General features: G+C 47.8%; 1 protein-coding gene across 1 annotated transcript in view; it reads left to right on the top strand.

Moving 5' to 3' along the window:
• The window catches only part of ASPM (assembly factor for spindle microtubules), a 222,198-nt gene that overhangs the window by 47,097 nt on the left and 155,140 nt on the right, over positions 1–19,961 (top strand). The window contains exon 5 of the mRNA XM_033916408.1: positions 11,456–11,602. Coding sequence (XP_033772299.1) covers positions 11,456–11,602 — 147 coding nt within the window. The remainder of the gene's footprint in view (positions 1–11,455; positions 11,603–19,961) is intronic.

Genomic DNA, 19,961 nt, shown 5'->3' with positions numbered 1-19,961 from the left:
AGCACAGGAAGCAGATCTTCAGGCACCGGCACCACGCACAGGACATGCTGGTGCCGGTGCTGCTGTGGAGGCTACAGCAAAGTAAGAAGAGGGTTCGGGTGAGTTGGGGGGACCTCAGGTCGCAGCGGGGGGGGGGGGGCTCGATGGCGGCGGGAGGGTGCCCGATGGCGGTGGGGGGGTGCGGATCGCGGGGGGGGGTGCTCTTAAATCGAAGCGCGCTCGGTTTCCGAGGCGCCGATTTTGCGAATGTTTTGCTCGTCTTGCAAAACACTCGCAAACCGGTGCACTCGTAAACCGAGGTACCACTGTATTATCAAATCTCCATACAGACTTGCTTTAATCTTGCTCATCAAACTGAAATTCAATCCATACACCACCATGATCAGATAAAATGATAGGATCTATGGCAGCTTTTGTCACTCGCTGTACTATTTGATTTGAGACAAAAATATAATCTATTCTTGAAAAAGATTTATGAACTTGTGAACAAAAGGAAAATTCCTGATCATCAAAATACGCCATATATCTATTAAATTACAAGATTGTACCAAATTATCTAACTCTAATGATTTCATAATTTTACTTGTTTTTTTATCCAATAATGGATCCATTACAGCAGGGGTGTCCAATGTCGGTCCTCGAGGGCCGCAATCCAGTCGGGTTTTCAGGATTTCCCCAATGAATATGCATTGAAAGCAGTGCATGCAAATAGATCTCATGCATATTCATTGAGGAAATCCTGAAAACCTGACTGGATTGCGGCCCTCGAGGACCGACATTGGACACCCCTGCATTACAGCATTGAAATCTCCAGCTAGTATTAAATTAGAAGCAGTCAGTGGGAGTAGAAGTTGTTGTAATTTCTTTAAAAATTCCATTTGATTCATATTTGGGGCATACACATTAAACAGTTCCAGGGTATTATTTCCCATGCTCATTCTCACATGTACTCACCTTCCCAAAGGATCCGAATCAATCAACTGAAAATTAGCTGTACATTTTTTATTTATTAATATGGCAACCCCAGCCTTTTTGCCAACTGAAGGGGCAAAAAAATTCTGGCGTACCCAACCCTCTTCCAGCTTTCTTTTCCACCATTGATAGGTACGTCTCCTGAATAAAATACAAATCAGCATTTTGCTGTTATCCCAGGACAAGCAGGCAGCATATTCTCACATGTGGGTGACGTCATCCACGGAGCCCCGACGCGGACAGCTTTTCAAGCAAACTTGATTGAAGTTTCAAGTTTGCTATGCTGCACCACGCATGTGCATGCCTTCTCCCTCCACTAGAGGGCGCATCCCCACCTCGTGGACCTCAGTTCTGTTTCTTCCGCGGAGCCAGAAGCCCTGTCGTGTTTTTGCTCCGAGCCTTTTTGCCTTCTGTCACCGCGGCTGGGTTGTTTTACTTAGTCGCTGTGCGTTTTTTTGTTTTCCCTTCGTCTGCGAAGTCGTAAATCGTCAAAAAAAAAAACCAAAAAACTTTTCGTGGCGGCACCGGGGGCTCCCGGTTGCCGCGGCCGCGGGACCTCGTTCGTTCGCGGCCTTGTTTTCGTTCATGTCCCGGCCTCTGTCGGGCTTCAAGAAGTGCACCCAGTGCGATCGGTTGCTATCGATCACCGATCCCCACCGGTGGTGCCTCCTCTGCTTGGGTGCGGATCACCCTATGGACTCCTGCCTTGGGCGCTCTGCCGCCGGTGTGCTCGCATGGCGGAGCTGGTCATTGTGGAACCCGCGGCGGGGAAGGCCTCGACGTCGGCCCCGGCTTTGACTTCGGCCTCGGTGCCCTCGACCTCGCCTCGGATGTCTTCCTCCTCGAAGCCTTCATCGGGCCCGAAGTCGGCCCCGGGTAAGTCCCCGCTTCCTTCCTCAGTTCCAGGTTTGACGAAGAAGCCCTCCTCGGGTTCCTCGACGGGGGCGGGTGGGTCATCCTCGGCCCCGCCCCGGACCTCGAAGTCGGGTGCTCCTTGGGAATACTCGCTGCCGAGGTCGCCCTCTGCGGAGTACCCGACGGCGTCGGACATGCCTTCTATGATGGCCGTGCCGGTGTTCCAGGACCTGCTCCGGGCGCTTATCTCCTCGGAGCTGTCCTCCGCCCTGGCCCATTTACAGCTGTCCCCGGCCTCGGCCCTGGTGTTGACACCTACCTCGGCCCCAGCCTTAGCCTCGGTCTCGACACCTGACCAGCCTGAGTGTAGTGTTCGACCTCGGGACAAGGTGCGCCGTGTTCGCAGGATTTCTTCCTCCGACTCCTCGTCGGGAGCCTCCCGCGGGTCCTCGCCCTCAGTCCGGCCTCGGGCGAAGCGCCGTTCCAGGAGGTCCAAATGTCCTCGTGGGTCTCCTCGGCGGCGGGGTCGCTCCTCGCCGGCCCGGGAGGTCGAGGCTCTTAGGGTTTCGGAGCTCAACCTGTCTAACCCGAGGCTGTTCCGCTCCCCTGCTAGGAAGAGTTTGCCACGGGGCTCGAGGGATTCCTCCCCGCCGCGGCGGAAGGTCTCTGTGCCTCGTACCCCAAGGTCTTCCCCGAGGGGCTCCTCGAGGCCTCGGAGGTCTACGACCCTGGCGCATTCCCTCGGCGCGGTTTCCTGGGGGTCTGAGGCTGGCACTGGAAGTTCGAGGTGAACTTCCCGAAGTCTCAATTGTGCCCTTCTCAATCTCTTCAGTTCATCGGGGCCGTGCTGGACACGGTTCGCCTCCGTTCGTTCCTTCCTCCTCCGCGGTTGGAGGCCCTTCTCCGCCTGAGTCGCCAGGTCTCGCTGCTGCCCTCGGTATTGGCGCAGCGCCTGATGATTCTGCTGGGTCACATGGCATCTACAGTTCATGTCACGCTGTTTGCCCGCTTGCATCTGAGGCTTCCTCAGTGGACGTTGGCCTCACAGTGGCGTCAGGACCGGGACCCGGTCTTCACCCCTGTGACGGTGACTCCCTCTTTGAAACGCTCGCGCCGTTGGTGGACCAACTCTTCCAATCTTTCCAGGGGTTTGCTCTTTCTCGCCCCTCCGCATCACAAGGTCCTAACCACGGACTCTTCAGAGTACGCTTGGGGGGCTCATCTCGATGGTTTGCGGACTCAAGGACTGTGGTCGGCGGAGGACCGTCTTTATCACATCAATGTCTTGGAGCTTCGCGCCATTTTTCTGGCTGCTCAGACTTTCTGCCACCTGCTGCATGATCAGGTAGTCCTAGTAAGGACGGACAACCAGGTGGCAATGTACTATGTGAACAAGCAAGGGGGGACGGGCTCTTGGTCTCTGTGCCAGGAGGCCCTGCGCCTCTGGGAGTGAGCGGTCTCTCAGAATATCTTCCTTCGGGTGGTTTACATACAAGGAGAGCGGAACTGTCTGGCGGACAAACTCAGTCGCCTTCTCCAGCCGCATGAGTGGTCGCTCCACTCTCGGGTCCTGCATCAAGTCTTCAACCGGTGGGGGACTCCTCAAGTGGATCTGTTTGCCTCTCCGGAGAATCACAAACTCCCTCTCTATTGTTCTCGGATGTACTCTCCGGATCGTCTAGAGGCGGATGCCTTTCTTCTCGACTGGGGAGGGAGGTTCCTTTATGCGTTTCCTCCTTTCCCTCTGATCTTGAGGACGTTGGTCCATCTCAAATCTGCGCGGGCCACTCTGATTCTCATTGCGCCTCGTCAGCCCTGGTTCTCCCTGCTCCTTCAACTCAGTGTCAGGGAGCCTCTGCTTCTGCCTGTTTTTCCCTCTCTGCTGTCTCAGAGTCGGGGTTCGCTGTTGCATCCCAATCTTCAGTCATTACATCTGACGGCTTGGTTCCTTTCCCCCTGACTTCGGTTCCTCTTTCTCACTCTGTCAGGGAGGTTTTGGAAGCTTCGCGCAAGGTCTCGACTCGACTTTGCTATTCTCAGAAGTGGACCAGATTTTCGTCCTGGTGTTCCTCTCATCATCTGGACCCGAGCTCGGTTCCGGTGGCTTCGGTCCTGGAATATTTGCTTCATTTATCTCAATCCGGTCTGAAGACAACTTCTATTCGGGTGCATCTCAATGCAATTGCTGCTTTTCATCGGCACCTCGAGGGTAGGTCCCGCTCCCTTCATCCTCTGGTTACTCGTTTCATGAGGGGTCTTTTGAACGTCCATCCTCCTCTGAAGCCTCCTCCTGTGGTTTGGGATCTTAATGTGGTACTGGCTCAACTGATGAAACCACCGTTTGAGCCTATGGACAAATCTCATCTCAAGTTCCTCACTTGGAAGGTGATCTTTCTGCTTGCGCTAACTTCCGCTCGGCGGATTAGTGAGCTGCAGGCCTTGGTTGCGAACCTGCCTTTACTGTGTTTCATCATGACAAGGTGGTTCTCCGCACCCATCCTAAATTTTTGCCTAAGGTTGTGTCTGATTTTCACCTCAATCAGTCCATTGTTCTCCCGGTGTTTTTTCCGAAGCCCCACTCTCATCCTGGCGAGGTGGCGCTTCACATGCTTGACTGTAAGAGAGCGTTAGCTTTTTATCTTCAACGCACTCAGTCTCATCGGAATGTTCCTCAATTGTTTTTGTCCTTCGACCCTAATCGGTTAGGACGTCCTGTTTCCAAGCGCACCTTGTCCAACTGGTTGGCTGCTTGTATTTCTTTTTGCTATGCTCAGGCTGGTCTCACGCTCCATGGTCGGGTCACGGGGCATAAGGTCCGGGCTATGGCAGCTTCTGTTGCTTTCCTCCGGTCTACACCTGTTGAGGACATCTGTAAGGCTGCCACTTGGTCTTCGGTTCATACTTTCACCTCCCATTACTGTCTGGATACATTGTCCAAGAGCGACGGCCGGTTTGGCCAGTCGGTTTTGCGTAACCTGTTTTCCTAAAATTGCCATCCTCCCACCTACCCTTTTTTGATTGGCTTGGAGGTCACCCACATGTGAGAATATGCTGCCTGCTTGTCCTGGGATAAAGCAGTTACTTACCGTAACAGGTGTTATCCAGAGACAGCAGGCAGATATTCTCACAACCCACCCTCCTCCCCGGGGATGGCTTCTTTGCTGGCTATGGAACTGAGGACCACGAGGTGGGGATGCACCCTCTAGTGGAGGGAGAAGGCATGCACATGCGTGGTGCAGCATAGCAAGCTTGAAACTTCAATCAAGTTTGCTTGAAAATCTGCCGCATTGGGGCTCCGTGGATGACGTCGCCCACATGTGAGAATATCTGCCTGCTGTCCCTGGATAACACCTGTTACGGTAAGTAACTGTGCTTTTTAGGAAAGCTAACATTTTTTTCCTTTTTATTTGGTGGTTAAGGCCATTGACATTCAATGAAAATACTTTAATCTCCATCTATTTCCAGATAAGTACTCCAACAGTAATATTTAATTTTATATAAATTATTATGAATAGACACCATTACAAAAACTTTAAAAAAATAAATTTTTCCTCTTCAATCCCTTCTTTCCTTACCCTCCCGTCCCTAATCATTATATCTATCCCCACCCATCCCCCCCTTGAATAATGATGAAAACTTGGAAACGCACATATTAAATCAGGTTATGAAGAACCCGAAACAGGATGAATTGAAATATATTCCTATTGAACTATATTAAGCTATTTAAATCTATGAATCATTTATAAAAGTATTAATATAATTAATGAACTCATACTTTTAAGAGATTGTGAAGAGTTCTATTTAGATAAAACAAAAATAAGTAAAATTACACATTAAATATGAAACTAGACTTCCCAAATAATATACCCTATATTATAGATTTTGAATAGATTTCTAAGAATTTATACTATAATTAATAATGCTCACAGGAATTAAGAGATCATAAAAATAATTATGATTTCTATATGACTAATATAATTAAAAATTAAACTATGAATTATATAATATCCATTTTACAATTGCCTTTTGAAACATATATCTTAAATTAAAAATACTGTATTCATTCTTAAATTCCTTAACTTATAGTATACTCATAAAAGATGATAACTATTTCCCTCTATACAATTATTCCAAGTGGCTTGAAACTTAAATCAATCTTTATAAAATCAATAGTTTGATGCAAATAATTCCTAACATAAATCTTCAATCTCCGTTTTTGCTATCCTTATATGCAATTGATGAAGAAATGAGAAACAAGTCGCATACGTAAGGACATTAAATATAACTTTTGTGTTAACAATATACTACATATCAATGCCAAAAAAATTCAGAAAACATTTCGATTTCCATATTCTTCTATCTTATATAGGTAAAACGTTAAATGGTGAAAAACAAGCCTAGTAAATAGAGATTAAAATTACTTCTGCAATAAAAATATTCTATTAAAAGAAGCCAAGTATAGTCTACTTAGAATCATGAAGGCCTGTAAATTTATATCACTTTAGGTTCAAATTCCCATATTCCTTTCTCGGTTCTCTACCAACTAGGACCCCCGGCCCTAAACATTAGCATCTCAAAAGTTAATAGGCCCTTCTTTGGATGAAGCAGCACTGCCGGGGATCTTCTCAATCTCGTTACCTAAGCTGGGTAGCATCATCTCCTGCTACAGAACAAAACCACAGGACTTCCTGGGGCATCAGGGAAGCTACAGCTATTGAGAACTTATGAATGTAGTTCTTTTCACGGCTTCTATGGACGCATCCACTTTTCAACTATCCCTGCCAAAGTCTATCCAAAACAGCGTATTATGCAAGTATTCACCCGATCTTATGCTTGGAGCGTATATGTTCATTGTATAAAGCTTAACATCTTAAATTAAGGTTACTGAAACCCACACCTATCTACCCTCCCTCCCTTTCAAAATAGCCAGGACCTGTCATACAGTTCTTAGATTGTCATGAGAATGAGGGAAGAGAATTTGACCTGCATATAGTGAGATGTATCAAAAACAAGCCCCATCTTGGCATCTGAAGGTAAGGGGGAGGGAGAAAAAGCGCTGATATTTGAATGAAAAGTACTTCTCAGTGTTCAAATCTAATTAAGACATTTGGAGTGGACATGACGACGTAACCATACTTCCTTCAATATTTGAAGCATTCACTGAAACTCTGAAGAGATCACACATGAAGATATATACAATAATGAAAACACAGGCGATCTCAGCATAACATAAGGGGCGCTAACTTCCATCTCTTTAAAACTTCTTGCAATGTTTAAATTCCTTTTGAGCCTTAAGTATAAAAACGTTTACAGCAGGCAGGGAAACGTACTGGCAAAAGATTAAATGCACTTAACGTATAAACTCAGAAGCAGGAAAATCACAACGTAACCACAAGAGAAATTGTTATAAATTATATATTAGCCATTGCCAGGACACTACCCTCTAATGGTCTAATGGTCATCAGGCTGACTTTCAAGTACACAATAACATTTTGAAGAAAATATTACTGTTATTGATTTAACTTGAAAATCAAATATAATTCCATTCTTCCTTTAAGATATCATAAGATATTTGGATACAAATATAATTCCATTCTTCCTTTAAGATATCATAAGATATTTGGATATAACCCGAACGATCCAATGGCAGCATTCTGAAGTAAACAGTTTAAACAGTTGTATTCAAAATGGTTGCATTATGCACTGATGTCATCACATATGGATTTCAGAAAGCTTTTATTTGAATTGAAATAAAATAAAACAAAACAAGTCAAACTGAAGGCAAAAATCTTCAGTAGTCCTTTTTTCCAAATAACCTGGATATTAAAGGTTATGATAGATGTTATAGCTCTCATGTAGACATCGGTTCACAATTCTCCAGGAATTCCTGTAATCTTACAGGATCTTCAAAGTTTTATTACCATATGTTACCCTCATTATAGCAGGGTACATCAACTCATATCTAGCACCAATGGCTTTCAGTTTCGGACGCATCTCCAACAGCTGTTTTCTTTTGTACGCAGTGTTCCTAGCAAAGTCAGGTACAATGTGAATTTTTGAATCCTGACATCTTAAGTTTTTATTTTCCTTTGCTAGCCTGATAATTTCCATCACCTGCTGATGTCTCAAGAGTCTAAAAATTAAAGGACATGGCCCCTGTTGTTGATTAGACCTCTTTGCAGGGATCCTGTGAGCCCTTTCAAATTCGAGCGGAAATCTCGTTTTAGGAGGCAGGATCTTTGGAAGGAAGTTTTCAAGGAAGGCAATTGGGTCATTTTTTTCTACTCCCTCTGGAATCATGATAATCCTCAAATTATTTATTTTCCCTCTATTAATGCAATCTTCCAAATTTCTCGTTAGATTTTCAATTATTTTCTTGTCAACTTTACACTGCTGTATCATACTTTCATTCACCTCTGTTCGTTTTTCCAGTTGATCAAATTTGAGATCCATACTTTCCATCCTTTTGGTATGGTTTGCTACCTCCTTCTTAACTTCTTGGAGAGTTCTTGAATTATTAGAAACAATGTCTTTAATTTGTTGTAACTCCGCAAAGATGTCCTTACGATCCTCCTTTGGCAGTGGTACCTTCGTAGAAGTCGCCGGCTCAGGCTTTGATCTTTTTGCGTTTCCTGAAGTTAAACCTGACATTTCTCCTTTTTGCTGTTTGTTTGATGCCATATTAAACTCCAATATCACACATAGAGGAAGCAAAATTTAATATTTATAGCTTGATTCTCCTTGTATTAATCCTGTTAGTACGGAACTGCTAATTCACCTGTCCTCCGATTGCGCATCCAAGCCACGCCCCCTATAAGTGCAGCAAATTATACAAACATTTTACACTTTAAACAGCACTTAAATTCAATCAAATTATATTTCATAACAAATACATATCTCTTCCCCCCTCTTATAAACACAAAAATTACAATCAACAATAAATTAAATTAAAAGTATTTCCCCACCCTGGACGTGTATCATCAAAGGGCTAAATCAATAATCACTTCTTACAGAATTTTGTCAATGTTTTCCAAATATCCTTAAATTTTCTATAATGTCCCAGTTGTATGGCAATCATACGTTCCAGTTTAAAAGTGTAGCATAAAGATTCCCACCAGAAATTATAATTTAATCAGTCCCAGGTTTTCCAGTTCTTCAAAATAAATTGTATGACAATCCCTGTCATAATAAAGAGAATTTTGTTGTTATGGGAAGTTATTGGGCTTTTAGCCCTCATTAACATGCCAAATAGCACTGTATCATTTGTTAATCCCACTGGAGCTTCCAGTATTCTATTGATCTGACTCCAAATGGATTGCCAAAAGTTAAAAGTATCAAGGGACAAAAGAAGAGCAGATGATCCATTGTCCCTATATCGAGATGACAGTGCCAGCATCTATTTGACTTAGAACTATCTAACTTCTGCAACCAAACAGGGGTCCAAAATCTTCTATGCAACAAGAAAAACCAAGTTTGTCTCATAGATGCTGACGTTGTACATCTCATCCTCCAAGTCCAAATTCCTGACCATTGAGACACATAAATCTGCTGTTTTATCTTAATGCCCAAATGTCTCTAAGACTAGTTTTTGGTTTCTTATTCATATAACCAGATATTAATTTATACCACTGGGCAGCCTGATGTCCTAGGAAATCCATCTGGAAGCATAGGACTGGCAAGCTATACTGATTTTTTTTAGATTTTGCCAATCAGGGAACCCCTTCTGAATGGCTTGCTACAACTGCAACCATTTATAAACTTGAGACTTTGCTATGCCAAATGATTGTTGCAGTCATGAAAAATCAAGCATTTTCCCATCTGATAAAACATCATCTGCGTGCATCCAATGCTTCCAGAAGATCCTAGACTCGCCAATTTGAATCTTGGAGTTTAGCCATAAGGACTGACATGTAGACTTCTCTACTGGAACATCTGTTAAGTTATTAATACATTTCAAAGTTTTCCAGGTGTCAAATAAAATACTATTATCCTTAACATATCTGGGTAACTTGATACTTAAAACATGACACAATCGCATTGGAGACATGAGTTGCCATTCTAAGTAAAGCAAATCAGGGAGATGTTCCATGAGCTCAGGAAGGATCCAATACATACCCTGACGCAGTATATAGGCCTGATGGTACCTATAAAAATTAGGAAAATTTACCCCACCTGCCGCAATTGGTTTTTGTAAAGATACTAAAGCAATTCTCGCAGTTTTACCCAGCCAAATAAATTTAGTAAAAGGACCCCTGGAAAAACACTGGTAACATGCCCATTTGGTAGCAAACCATAGGCAAAATCATCATCTTAACCGTTTGAACTCTCCCCCACCAAGACAGATATAAGGAGTTCCATTGCTCACATATTTCTGTGACCTTTAGTAATAAAGATTTCTCATTTACTTTCATCATTTCTTCCAATGTTTTTTGAATCCAAATACCTAAATATTTTGTACCCTCTTCCTTCCAAAGAAAAGGGAATGTATCAAATAATCCTTTTGAACAGTGTACATTTAGTGGAAGAACCTCCAATTTATTTTATATCCAGAAAATTTGCCAAATTGGTCAGTCAAATCCGGTAAATGCGGGATGGAAGTTTCAGGATTCCTCAAATGAAGCAAAATATCATCTGCATATGGAGAGATCTTATATTCCTGACCTGCATAAGGAATACCCTGTATCTTATTTGCCTGTTGAATAGCAAATAGCAAGGGTTCCAGTACAATGTCAAAAAAGCAAAGGAGATAATAGATACCCTTGTCTAACTCCCCTCTCCAGACAAAAACATTCTGAAAAAGTATTATTAATATATAATCTGGCAGAAGGGGAACTATACAAGGTTTCAATCTTTTGTATAAATCCTGAACCAATACCAAACCAATTTTGCTTGATATATGAAGGTCCATTCGACATGATCAAAGGCCTTCTCTGCATTCAAAGTTACAGAGAAGGCCGGATCTTCCATGGCTTTTGTTAAATTAAACATGTAGAAGCCAGTCTGGTGGTGTTTGAAGAATGTCTTTGAGCAACGAACCCTGTTTGGTGAATACCAATAATATAAGGGAGAGCCTTGGCCAAGCATAAAGCCAATAACTTAGCCAAAAGTTTTCCATCTACATTAATCAAAGAAATAGGCCTGTAATTTGAAACCAATGTGGGATCTTTATTTGGCTTCGGTAAAACTATAGTTAAAGATTCTGCCATAGTACCTGTAATGCAACCTTTAGTCCATTTAGTTAAGTCCATTGGTGTCTCTTAAGAAGTGTGTGCTCCATATTTCACAACTGTGTACTGGAAGTCTTTTGGTTCACCTCTATTTTGTGGTTCTTTGGTTAAGCCATAATGTAAGCCTCATTTAAAATTTAGAAACCTTAGGTATTAAAGGCTTTATCTTTTTATCAATCAGCTTGTTTGATCTCTGGCTTCTAACTTGTTATAAGAAACTATTTTGGGAAAATATTTTTTCCCTTTTTAAAAGAAAAATGTAATTATACCGTTTTCAATGTTGTATGAATTGGGGGATTTTTAAAAATTAGCTATTCTTTGATATAAATTTTAAAAAGGATGATTAAATTTGTTAACTTGGTGCGTTTTGTTTTTTTTTCTTTCTAAAAAAATTATTTTAGCAATCCCAAGACATCCAATGCCATTTGCTGCCAAAAATGTCTTTTTTGATGAACGTTGGAAGGAAAAACAAGAAAGAGGTTTTCTCTGGTGGTTGAATTTCATACTCACTCCAGATGATTTTATTGTGAAAACAGATTCTATGCAAGGTAAAAAAAAAAAAAATGTATTAAATTGTATTGTTACTAAGGGATGGAGGTGAATTATTAGCTAGGTGTCATGTTTAGTAATATTTAGCGCTCCTTTTACAAAGCTGCGCTAGCGGGTTTAATGCGTACAACTTTTCATCACGCGCTAACCCCTGCGCTAGCCAAAAAACTATCGCCTGCTCAAGAGGAGGCGATAGCAGCTAGCACGGCCTGCAGTTTAGCGCGCTCTATTACACGCATTAAATTGCTAACGTGGCTTTGTAAAAGGAGCCCTTAGTGTCCCAAAAGTATCTGAATATTTAGAGGCAGTCTATCTATCTATACAGGGCTTTCCAAACTGGGTTGTGATCCCAAATTCTACCTTTGAGGTCATGATCTGTATGGACTGAAAAAAGTAGCTATTGGCCTGCGTCTCCTGATGAGGCTGCGGTATAATTAAGTATGTATAAGTTCTATGGAAGGCAGGGAATGACAGCAGCATTGGCTGCAAACCTGTAGGAGAGCTTAGCCTCAGAATGGAAGAATGGTAGGCCTCTGGGGGTTGTATGTGTTCAATGGCCGCAGTAATGAGTTTGTGGCCACAGAATGTTTTGAGGACTGTTCTAATGTATGATTAGGATCCTTCATTATCTGTTTAAACTTATTTCCACCATAATATTAAAAGCAATTCTAGTACACACAAATTCTATTTCTGAACCTGTGGATAGTCAACCTCTTCTTGCAAGAACTCTTGTAGGATGCTTCATTTGCATTCTTTTGCTCCTTTTCCCATCCCCTGGCCTGTCCTTCAGCTCCTCAGTTTATCTTCCTACAAGTGAGATGGTAGGAGCTTGTCTTCTGCTCATGTTTCTTTACACTTTTAACTCAGTTTTTTTGCTAACCATTTGCAAGGGGGAAGCCACTACTTGTCCTGGATCGGTAGCATGGAATGTTGCTACTCCTTGGGATTTGGCCAGGTACTAGGGACCTAGATTGGCCACCCTGACAACGGGCTACTGGGCTTGATGGACCATTGGTCTGACCCAGTAAGGCTATTCTTATGTTCTTAAGACTTTTCAGTGCTGTAAGGGGGATCCCCTTTGTGAGATATCTCTGACTGTGAGATAGTGCAGACTCTTGAGGGTGAGAGTTCACTTCTAAGGGGCAGACTGCTTGGCAGTACACCTATTTGGACAGTCTGCACAGACAGCTCAAGGGCTTAGGGACTATTCTCTTGGGAGCACAGTTCACCCTTGGTTCATCTGCAGTGGGCTTGAGCACAGGCTGTGCAGCTTCGTGGTGGTTTTTATCCAGGATTGGGGCCGACTACTTTCCTCTCCTGCCCCCCCCCCCCCCTGTTTTACTGGTGCGGGTTCTTGTGAGGTTGAGCTCTCAGGCCCAAGAGGCAGTCTGGATTTAAGGCTTGGTGAGGCAGAGGTTCTCCCTGTAATCTGTTTGCATCTTCCACACTTGCAGCTCCCAGCACACAGCATGGCAGTGAGTAACAAGCTGACAGCCTGGCAAGCCAAATTGGTGGGGGAGGAAGATCTTTAAAATCGGATTGTCTTCACTTATGGCGTTAGAGTTAGGTTCCCCTACTTCTAAAATCCTAAAATCTCTATTTCTTTAGCACTCTCCAGACCAGTAGAGGTCAACTTTACGAATGGGTATATATCTAATCATGACCAGCAGGTGGAGACTGAAAACAAAACTTTGGGACAGTATATACTATCCTCCCTTCTCTATTTCCCTCAGTCTTCTTTCAGTCTCCAGCAGGTGTTGAGTGATCTGTACCCATCTCTCTTGGTAGGGCTGTTGGAATTTGTTTAGGAGTTTATTGTCCCTGTTTTTGGCCGGACGGAGCTTGGTCGGGCCCTGTTTGGGGGTCCGTCCGACCTCGGGGGTGTCAAACCCGGCGGGTCACGAGCGGGATCCCTCCCCCCACTTCCTCCACCTCCCCACATTTTTTTAGAGGAGCCTCAGCAGTAAGCCTTGCCCCCTAAGTCAAGCAAGGCATATTGCTTCGAGAGCCTGTGGAGTCTGTTCTGTAAAAAAAAAAAAAAAATCCTGAGGTAGTGCTGGTCTGAAGGGTTGTTTCCCTTTAAGAAAACTGTATTTTACTGTATTTTTTCATGTAACCAGCACTTTTTTATAGCTAGGTCGCGTATGGAGCAATTGTGCCCTTCTCCGGGGGAGTAGGACACAAATGAGTCCAGCCGCGAGGCACTCGCGGCCGGCCTGAACTCGGCGGTTTGGGTCGGTGAGGTGGTGGAGCTCCGTCGGCAGCGGCTGCAGGCGCCCAGAGCTCCCCGCCGATGGTGCCTCGCGAGTCGGCTTGGAGCAGTGGGAAAGCCCGGTCTTCCACAACCGCCCACGGAGGGATTCCCCGAAGGATTCCCTCTCAGCTGATTTTTTGACAGCTGATGCCGACTTGCCTGTCTTAGCGGCTGAGACTGTTCAGTCTTCTCAGCCGCTACAGGCCATGGAGGGAGCATTTTTGGCGGGAACTTCGCCATTTTCTTTGTCTGGCCCCTCCATTTTGTCTGCAACCTCAGGTGACCTTCCCCCTGTATGGCGAACACAGGGGCAGGTTTCAGCATGGACCCCTGCTGGGGCAGGGAGTCCCTGGGGACCCCCAGGGGTTTTTTGCCCCCAATTTATTTTCTTTCTTTGTGCGGACTTTTGGGGGTCCCACGTGCGCCTGGGGGGTTTCGGGGGGGGGTTTCCCTCCGCGCCCCCTATGGCTTTGCCTCCCTCTTTTCGTTTGGCGTCCCCTCTTCCTCCTCCCACATCCAAGCGCCCGCGGGGGGGCTTGGATTGCGAATTGGTGGGCGGAGGAGCGTGTTGGCCTGGTTGAGGACCTGGCTGCTTTGGCGGGCTTCCAGGATCCTCTAGAGGGGACGCCTGTTGGCAGCGGGGCGGCGGGTTTCCCGTCTTCCAGAGCAGATGCGTCCGTGGTGCGCTTTTTTATTCAGAGGGATGAGCTTTTAGACCTGTGTAGCAGGTCTCCTTGGTGCTGCATTTTTGCAGTGGCGCCGCCGGAGACCCCGCGTATGGGGGCCCCTCTGCTTCAGGGGGTCTGTCCTGGTTCCCGCTCTTTTCCTGTGCGTCAGGATTTGCGGGATTTTGTGTTGGCGCAGTGGCCTATGGGCGCAGTTTCGTTTGGTGTGCGCCTTGGCTCTTGGGTATCCCGTCCCGGAAGGAGGTAGGGCTACCTTAATTTCGCCAATGGGGAACGCGGTGGTCTCGGCACTTCCTAAGCGGCATACCGTGCCTGTTATGGACGGTTCTGCTCTTAGGGTCTCGGAGGCGCGTGCGTTAGAGACTCTTCTTAAGTATGATTTTGATGTCTCTGCCTTTGGGGTCCAGGCGGCTGTTTGTGGGGAGCTAGTCGCTCGCGCCGTGTTTCGGTGGGCTGAGCGTGTCCTGGATCGGGAGTCTGATGACTGGTCTCTAGTGGATCAGGAGGTAGCGAAGATTGCGATGGCTGCCTCGTTCCTCTCAGATGCTCTTTATGACTTGGTGCGGATTTCGGCTAAGTCTATGGCATGGCCGCGCGGCGTATTTTGTGGCTGCGCGCTTGGGCGGCGGATTCTGCGTCCAAAGCTAAGTTTACTAAAGTTCCCTTTAGGGGGTCTTTTTGTTTGGAGAGGAATTAGATGAGTTGATTCAGACTCTGACGGACTCGAAGGTGCCCCGTCTGCCTGAGGACCGTGCCCGCCCTGCGTCTAGGTGTGGGGCTGCCCGGGGGCGTTTGCGGGAATTTCGCAAGTATCGCCCGGGGCGTGGGGCTGCTTCTTTCCCGGCTCAGGGTTTTTCCCGGGGTCGGTTCTTCCAGCGCATGCAGCCCTTTCGGGGGGCCCGTCGGGGGGCAGGGAATCCCTCCGCCGGTTCCCCCGCTTCCCGTCCTGCGCAATGACTCCGTGCCGGCGCCCCCTTTGGTTCCGGTGGGGGCCCGGCTGCGCAAATTTTTCCCCAAATGGGCCGAGATCGCGTCCGATCAGTGGGTCCTTGAGGTGGTGCGGGACGGTTACGCTCTGGAGTTTACCCGCTCTCTGCCGGACCTTTTCCTCGCTTCTCCATGTCAGACTCCATGGAAGACGCAGGCTTTTCGTCAGACCCTGCAGCGTTTGCTAGATCTCGAGGCAGTGGTGCCGGTGTCCCCTACGGAGTGGGGCACCGGCAGGTACTCCATTTACTTTGTGGTGGCCATAAAGGAGGGGACCTTTCGGCCCATCCTGGATTTGAAAGGGGTCAACAGAGCTCTCAAGATTCCGTCTTTCCGCATGGAAACGCTGCGGTCGGTCATTCTGGCGGTTCAGCCGGGGGAGTTTCTTACGTCTCTCGATCTGACGGAGGCCTACTTGCAGGTTCCAATTCGGGCCTCTCATCAGCACTTCCTTCGCTTTGCGATCTTGGGGCGGCACTTTCAGTTCTGTGCGCTTCCCTTTGGTCTGGCCACGGCTCCTCGGACGTTCACCACGGTAATGGTGGTCGTCGCGGCAGCTTTGCGGTCGGTGGGCATCCTGGTTCACCCCTACCTGGACGACTGGTTGATTCGGGCAAAGTCGTTGCAGGAGAGCTCCCGGGTTACGGCTCGGGTGGTGGAGTTTCTCCGGTCGCTGGGCTGGGTGGTCAACCTTTCCAAGAGTCGGTTGGTCCCGGCTCAGCGTCTGGAGTGCCTTGGGGTTATGTTCGACATCTCCTTGGGGAAGGTCTTCCTTCCAGAGGCCCGGGTGAGCAAATTGCAATCTCAGATTCGCCTGCTTTTGGCGTCCCGGGGTCCTCGGGCGCGAGATTTCCTCCAAGTCCTGGGGTCAATGGCGGCGTCCCTGGACGTGGTGAGGTGGGCGCGGGCCCACATGCGTCCTCTTCAGTATGCTCTGCTCCGGAGGTGGTCTCCCCGGAGGCAAGATTTGGATGTTCCGGTTCCCCTGCGAGGCTTGGCGCGCTGCAGTCTGCGCTGGTGGCTCCGGACCCCTCACCTGGTTCAGGGGGTGGGTCTGGATCTCCCGCAGTGGACGGTGCTCCTTACGGATGCGAGTCTCCTCGGTTGGGGGGCTCAGTTTATGGGCCACTCAGCTCGGGGCACCTGGTCCGCGGAGGAGGCCTCCTGGTCGATCAACGGGTTGGAGACCAGAGCGGTCAGGCTGGCGCTGTTAGCTTTCCACTCCCTTTTGCTGGGCAAGTCGGTCAGAGTCCTGTCGGACAATGCCACGGCGGTGGCTTATGTCAATCGTCAGGGGGGCACCAAGAGCACTCCTGTGGCGCAGGAGGCGGCTCGGCTCATGGTTTGGGCGGAGTCCCATCTTCTGGACCTCTCGGCTTCTCATATAGCCGGGGTAGAAAATGTTCAGGCAGACTTCCTCAGTCGTCACTTCCTGGATCCAGGAGAGTGGTTTCTCGGCGCCGGAGCGTTTCGGTTGATAGTGCAAGATTGGGGGCAGCCCCTGATGGACCTGATGGCCACGAGTGGCAACGCCAAAGTGCCCCGCTTCTTCAGTCGTCGCAGGGAAGGGCTGGCCGAGGGTCTGGATGCTCTGGTCCAGCCGTGGCCAACGGAGGGGCTGTTGTATGTGTTCCCTCCTTGGCCGCTGGTGGGCAGAGTGCTTCTTCGCATTGTTCACCATCCGGGTTTGGTGGTGCTGGTGGCTCCGGATTGGCCTCGACGTCCGTGGTATGCGGATCTGGTGAGGCACCTGGTGGCGGTTCCTCTTCCTCTGCCTCTCTCGGACGACCTTCTGATGCAGGGTCCCATTCCCATGTTCGACCCGTCTCTCTTCTGTCTTACGGCGTGGCTCTTGAAAGGGGTCGCCTTAGCAAGAAGGGATATTCAGACAAGGTGATCGCTACACTGTTGGGGTCCCGGAGGCTTTCTACCTCTCGGGCTTATGTGCGGGTTTGGCGTCTCTTTGAGGAATGGTGTCGGGCGCGGGGAGTGACCTCTTTTCGCGCTTCTCTGCCTAACATTCTAGAGTTCTTGCAGGATGGCCTGGATAGAGGCCTGGCTTGGTCTTCTCTCCGGGTTCATCTTGCGGCCCTGTCGGCCTTTCGAGGGTTGGTGTCAGGTCAGCGTTTATCGGCTCTTCCTGATGTGATTCGGTTTCTGCGGGCGGCCAAGTTGCTTAGGCCTCCCCTACGGCCCTCGGTTCCCTCTTGGGATCTTAATCTGGTTCTCTCTGTTTTGGTGCGCCCGCCTTTCGAGCCCTTGGACGACTGTTCTTTGAAGGACCTTACTTTGAAGGCGGTCTTTTTGGTGGCCATTACTTCTGCTAGGCGTATTTCTGAGCTGCAGGCTTTCTCTTGTAGGGCTCCCTTCTTGGAGTTGTCTAGGGAGCGGGTCGTCTTGCGGCCTGTTCCTTCCTTTCTGCCGAAGGTTGTTTCTCCTTTTCATGTCAATCAATCGGTGGTTCTCCCGGTCTTGGGTGGTCGGGAGGGCTCTTCTGAGCAACGGCAGCTGCGCAAGTTGGATGTCGGTCGGGTCCTTCGCTCTGATGTGCAGCGGACCCAGGAATTCCGGAAGTCCGATCATCTCTTTGTCCTCCTGGCTGGTCCTCGTCGGGGAGCTGGCGCTTCTAAGGCTACTATTGCGCGCTGGATCAAGGAGACGATTGCTTCCGCTTATCTTCTGAAACAGCAGCCTGTTCCGGAGTTTCTCAAGGCTCATTCCACTCGGGGTCAGGCGGCTTCTTGGGCTGAGTCGTCGCTCGTGCCTCCGGTGGATATTTGTAAGGCTGCGGTTTGGTCCTCCTTGTATTCTTTTGTTAGACATTATCGGGTAGATGTTCAGGCGCGTCGGGACGCGGTGTTCGGTGAGCGTGTTCTGGTATCGGCCCTTCGGGGGTCCCGCCCGTGAGAGGGACTGCTTTGGTACGTCCCATTCGTAAAGTTAACCTCTACTGGTCTGGAGAGTGCTAAAGAAGGAGAAATTAGGTTCTTACCTGCTAATTTACTTTCTTTTAGCTTCTCCAGACCAGTAGAGGTCCCCACCCTGTCTGTTGTTGTTGTTGTTGTTGTTGGGGCTGTTTTCGCGGGCAGTTTTTGTTTTTTGCTGCGGGTTCTAGTATTTTTCTAGGGCCGGGGAGAATTAAAGAACAGCGGCTGTGGCTCGGCTGGCTTAGCTGGCGAGCTGTGGGGACATTTTCCTTCGGGTATTTCTCCTCTGCATTTTCCAACAGCATTTGGGTATGTTATTTGTTACTCCTGTTCGGAGTATTGTTTTCTTCCTGTTTTCCAGTTCTTGGTTCTGCTTGGCTATTCGGCAGACTGAGGGAAATAGAGAAGGGAGGATAGTATATACTGTCCCAAAGTTTTGTTTTCAGTCTCCACCTGCTGGTCATGATTAGATATATACCCATTCGTAAAGTTGACCTCTACTGGTCTGGAGAAGCTAAAAGAAAGTAAATTAGCAGGTAAGAACCTAATTTCTCCTTTGTATTTTTCAGCGAGGCTTCCCCAAGCTGTTTCTGGCGCTATAATCACTGCTGTGGGGGCCATCTTGGATTTTCTGATTTAAAAATAAAAGCCTCTGCCTCAACCTTGTCTTTGCTTCAGAACAGGTGGGATGGACGCCTCAGGCCTGGATAACTTGAATTCATACCAGATTTATGGTGGATGGCCGTCCGAGTAGCATCTGTATTCCATTTACCGCACGGCATGTGAAGAGGATGGGAACTACTGACTTAGCCTCCCCTGGTCCCTTGGTCCTCTGTTCCCAGTTGGCCCAAGCAACAGAGAAAAAAAGTCTAAATTTTGAGCCAGAGAACAGAGCAAGTGCATTCCCAGTGAAACACAGCCGTGATGCAGCTGGAAAACCCCAGAAAGAGACTATGCAGAATCCATGGGGGCTGTTTGGACGTCCTGGTCAGGGATTCCCCCCTGAATTCATTAATATGATGTTTGCAGCCTACTTGATTAACCAGGTCCCCTGGAACACTCATTGATCATGGCCCTGCCAGTGCCAGGGGTTTCTTCCCCTCAAGAGCGCAGTCCCCTAGCAGCAATGCCATGTACAAGTTGGGAAAGTTCAGTTGGAGGACAACAGGGCTGTAAATGACTCTCTTTCCATGCCTTTACTCTCCCAAGTGGGGTCTTTTATGGCAGGAGATGCGGCTTCATCTTTTTTGGGGGGGCCGGATCTGGATCTGGTGGAGGTCCCTGGGCTTGGCGAGGACCCAACTGTGCACAACTGTTTAAACCACATGTGTCAAACACAAGGCCCGTGGGCTGAATCTATCCTGCCTGGCTGTTTCATGTGGCCCGCAGCAGTGCTTCCGAATTTCCCCTTCTCACAGCATAGCATGTCTTCCCTCCCATGTCGGTCTAATGTCACCGTCACGCTGGAACATCTGCCGGCCTCGGCAGCGATTCAGCAAGGTTG

Source organism: Geotrypetes seraphini, chromosome 12 (genome assembly GCF_902459505.1).
Source record: "Geotrypetes seraphini chromosome 12, aGeoSer1.1, whole genome shotgun sequence".
In the NCBI taxonomy this organism is placed as follows: domain Eukaryota; kingdom Metazoa; phylum Chordata; class Amphibia; order Gymnophiona; family Dermophiidae; genus Geotrypetes; species Geotrypetes seraphini.
Note: the sequence above shows the minus strand (reverse complement) of the source record. Positions and strands in the feature narration are given on the sequence as shown.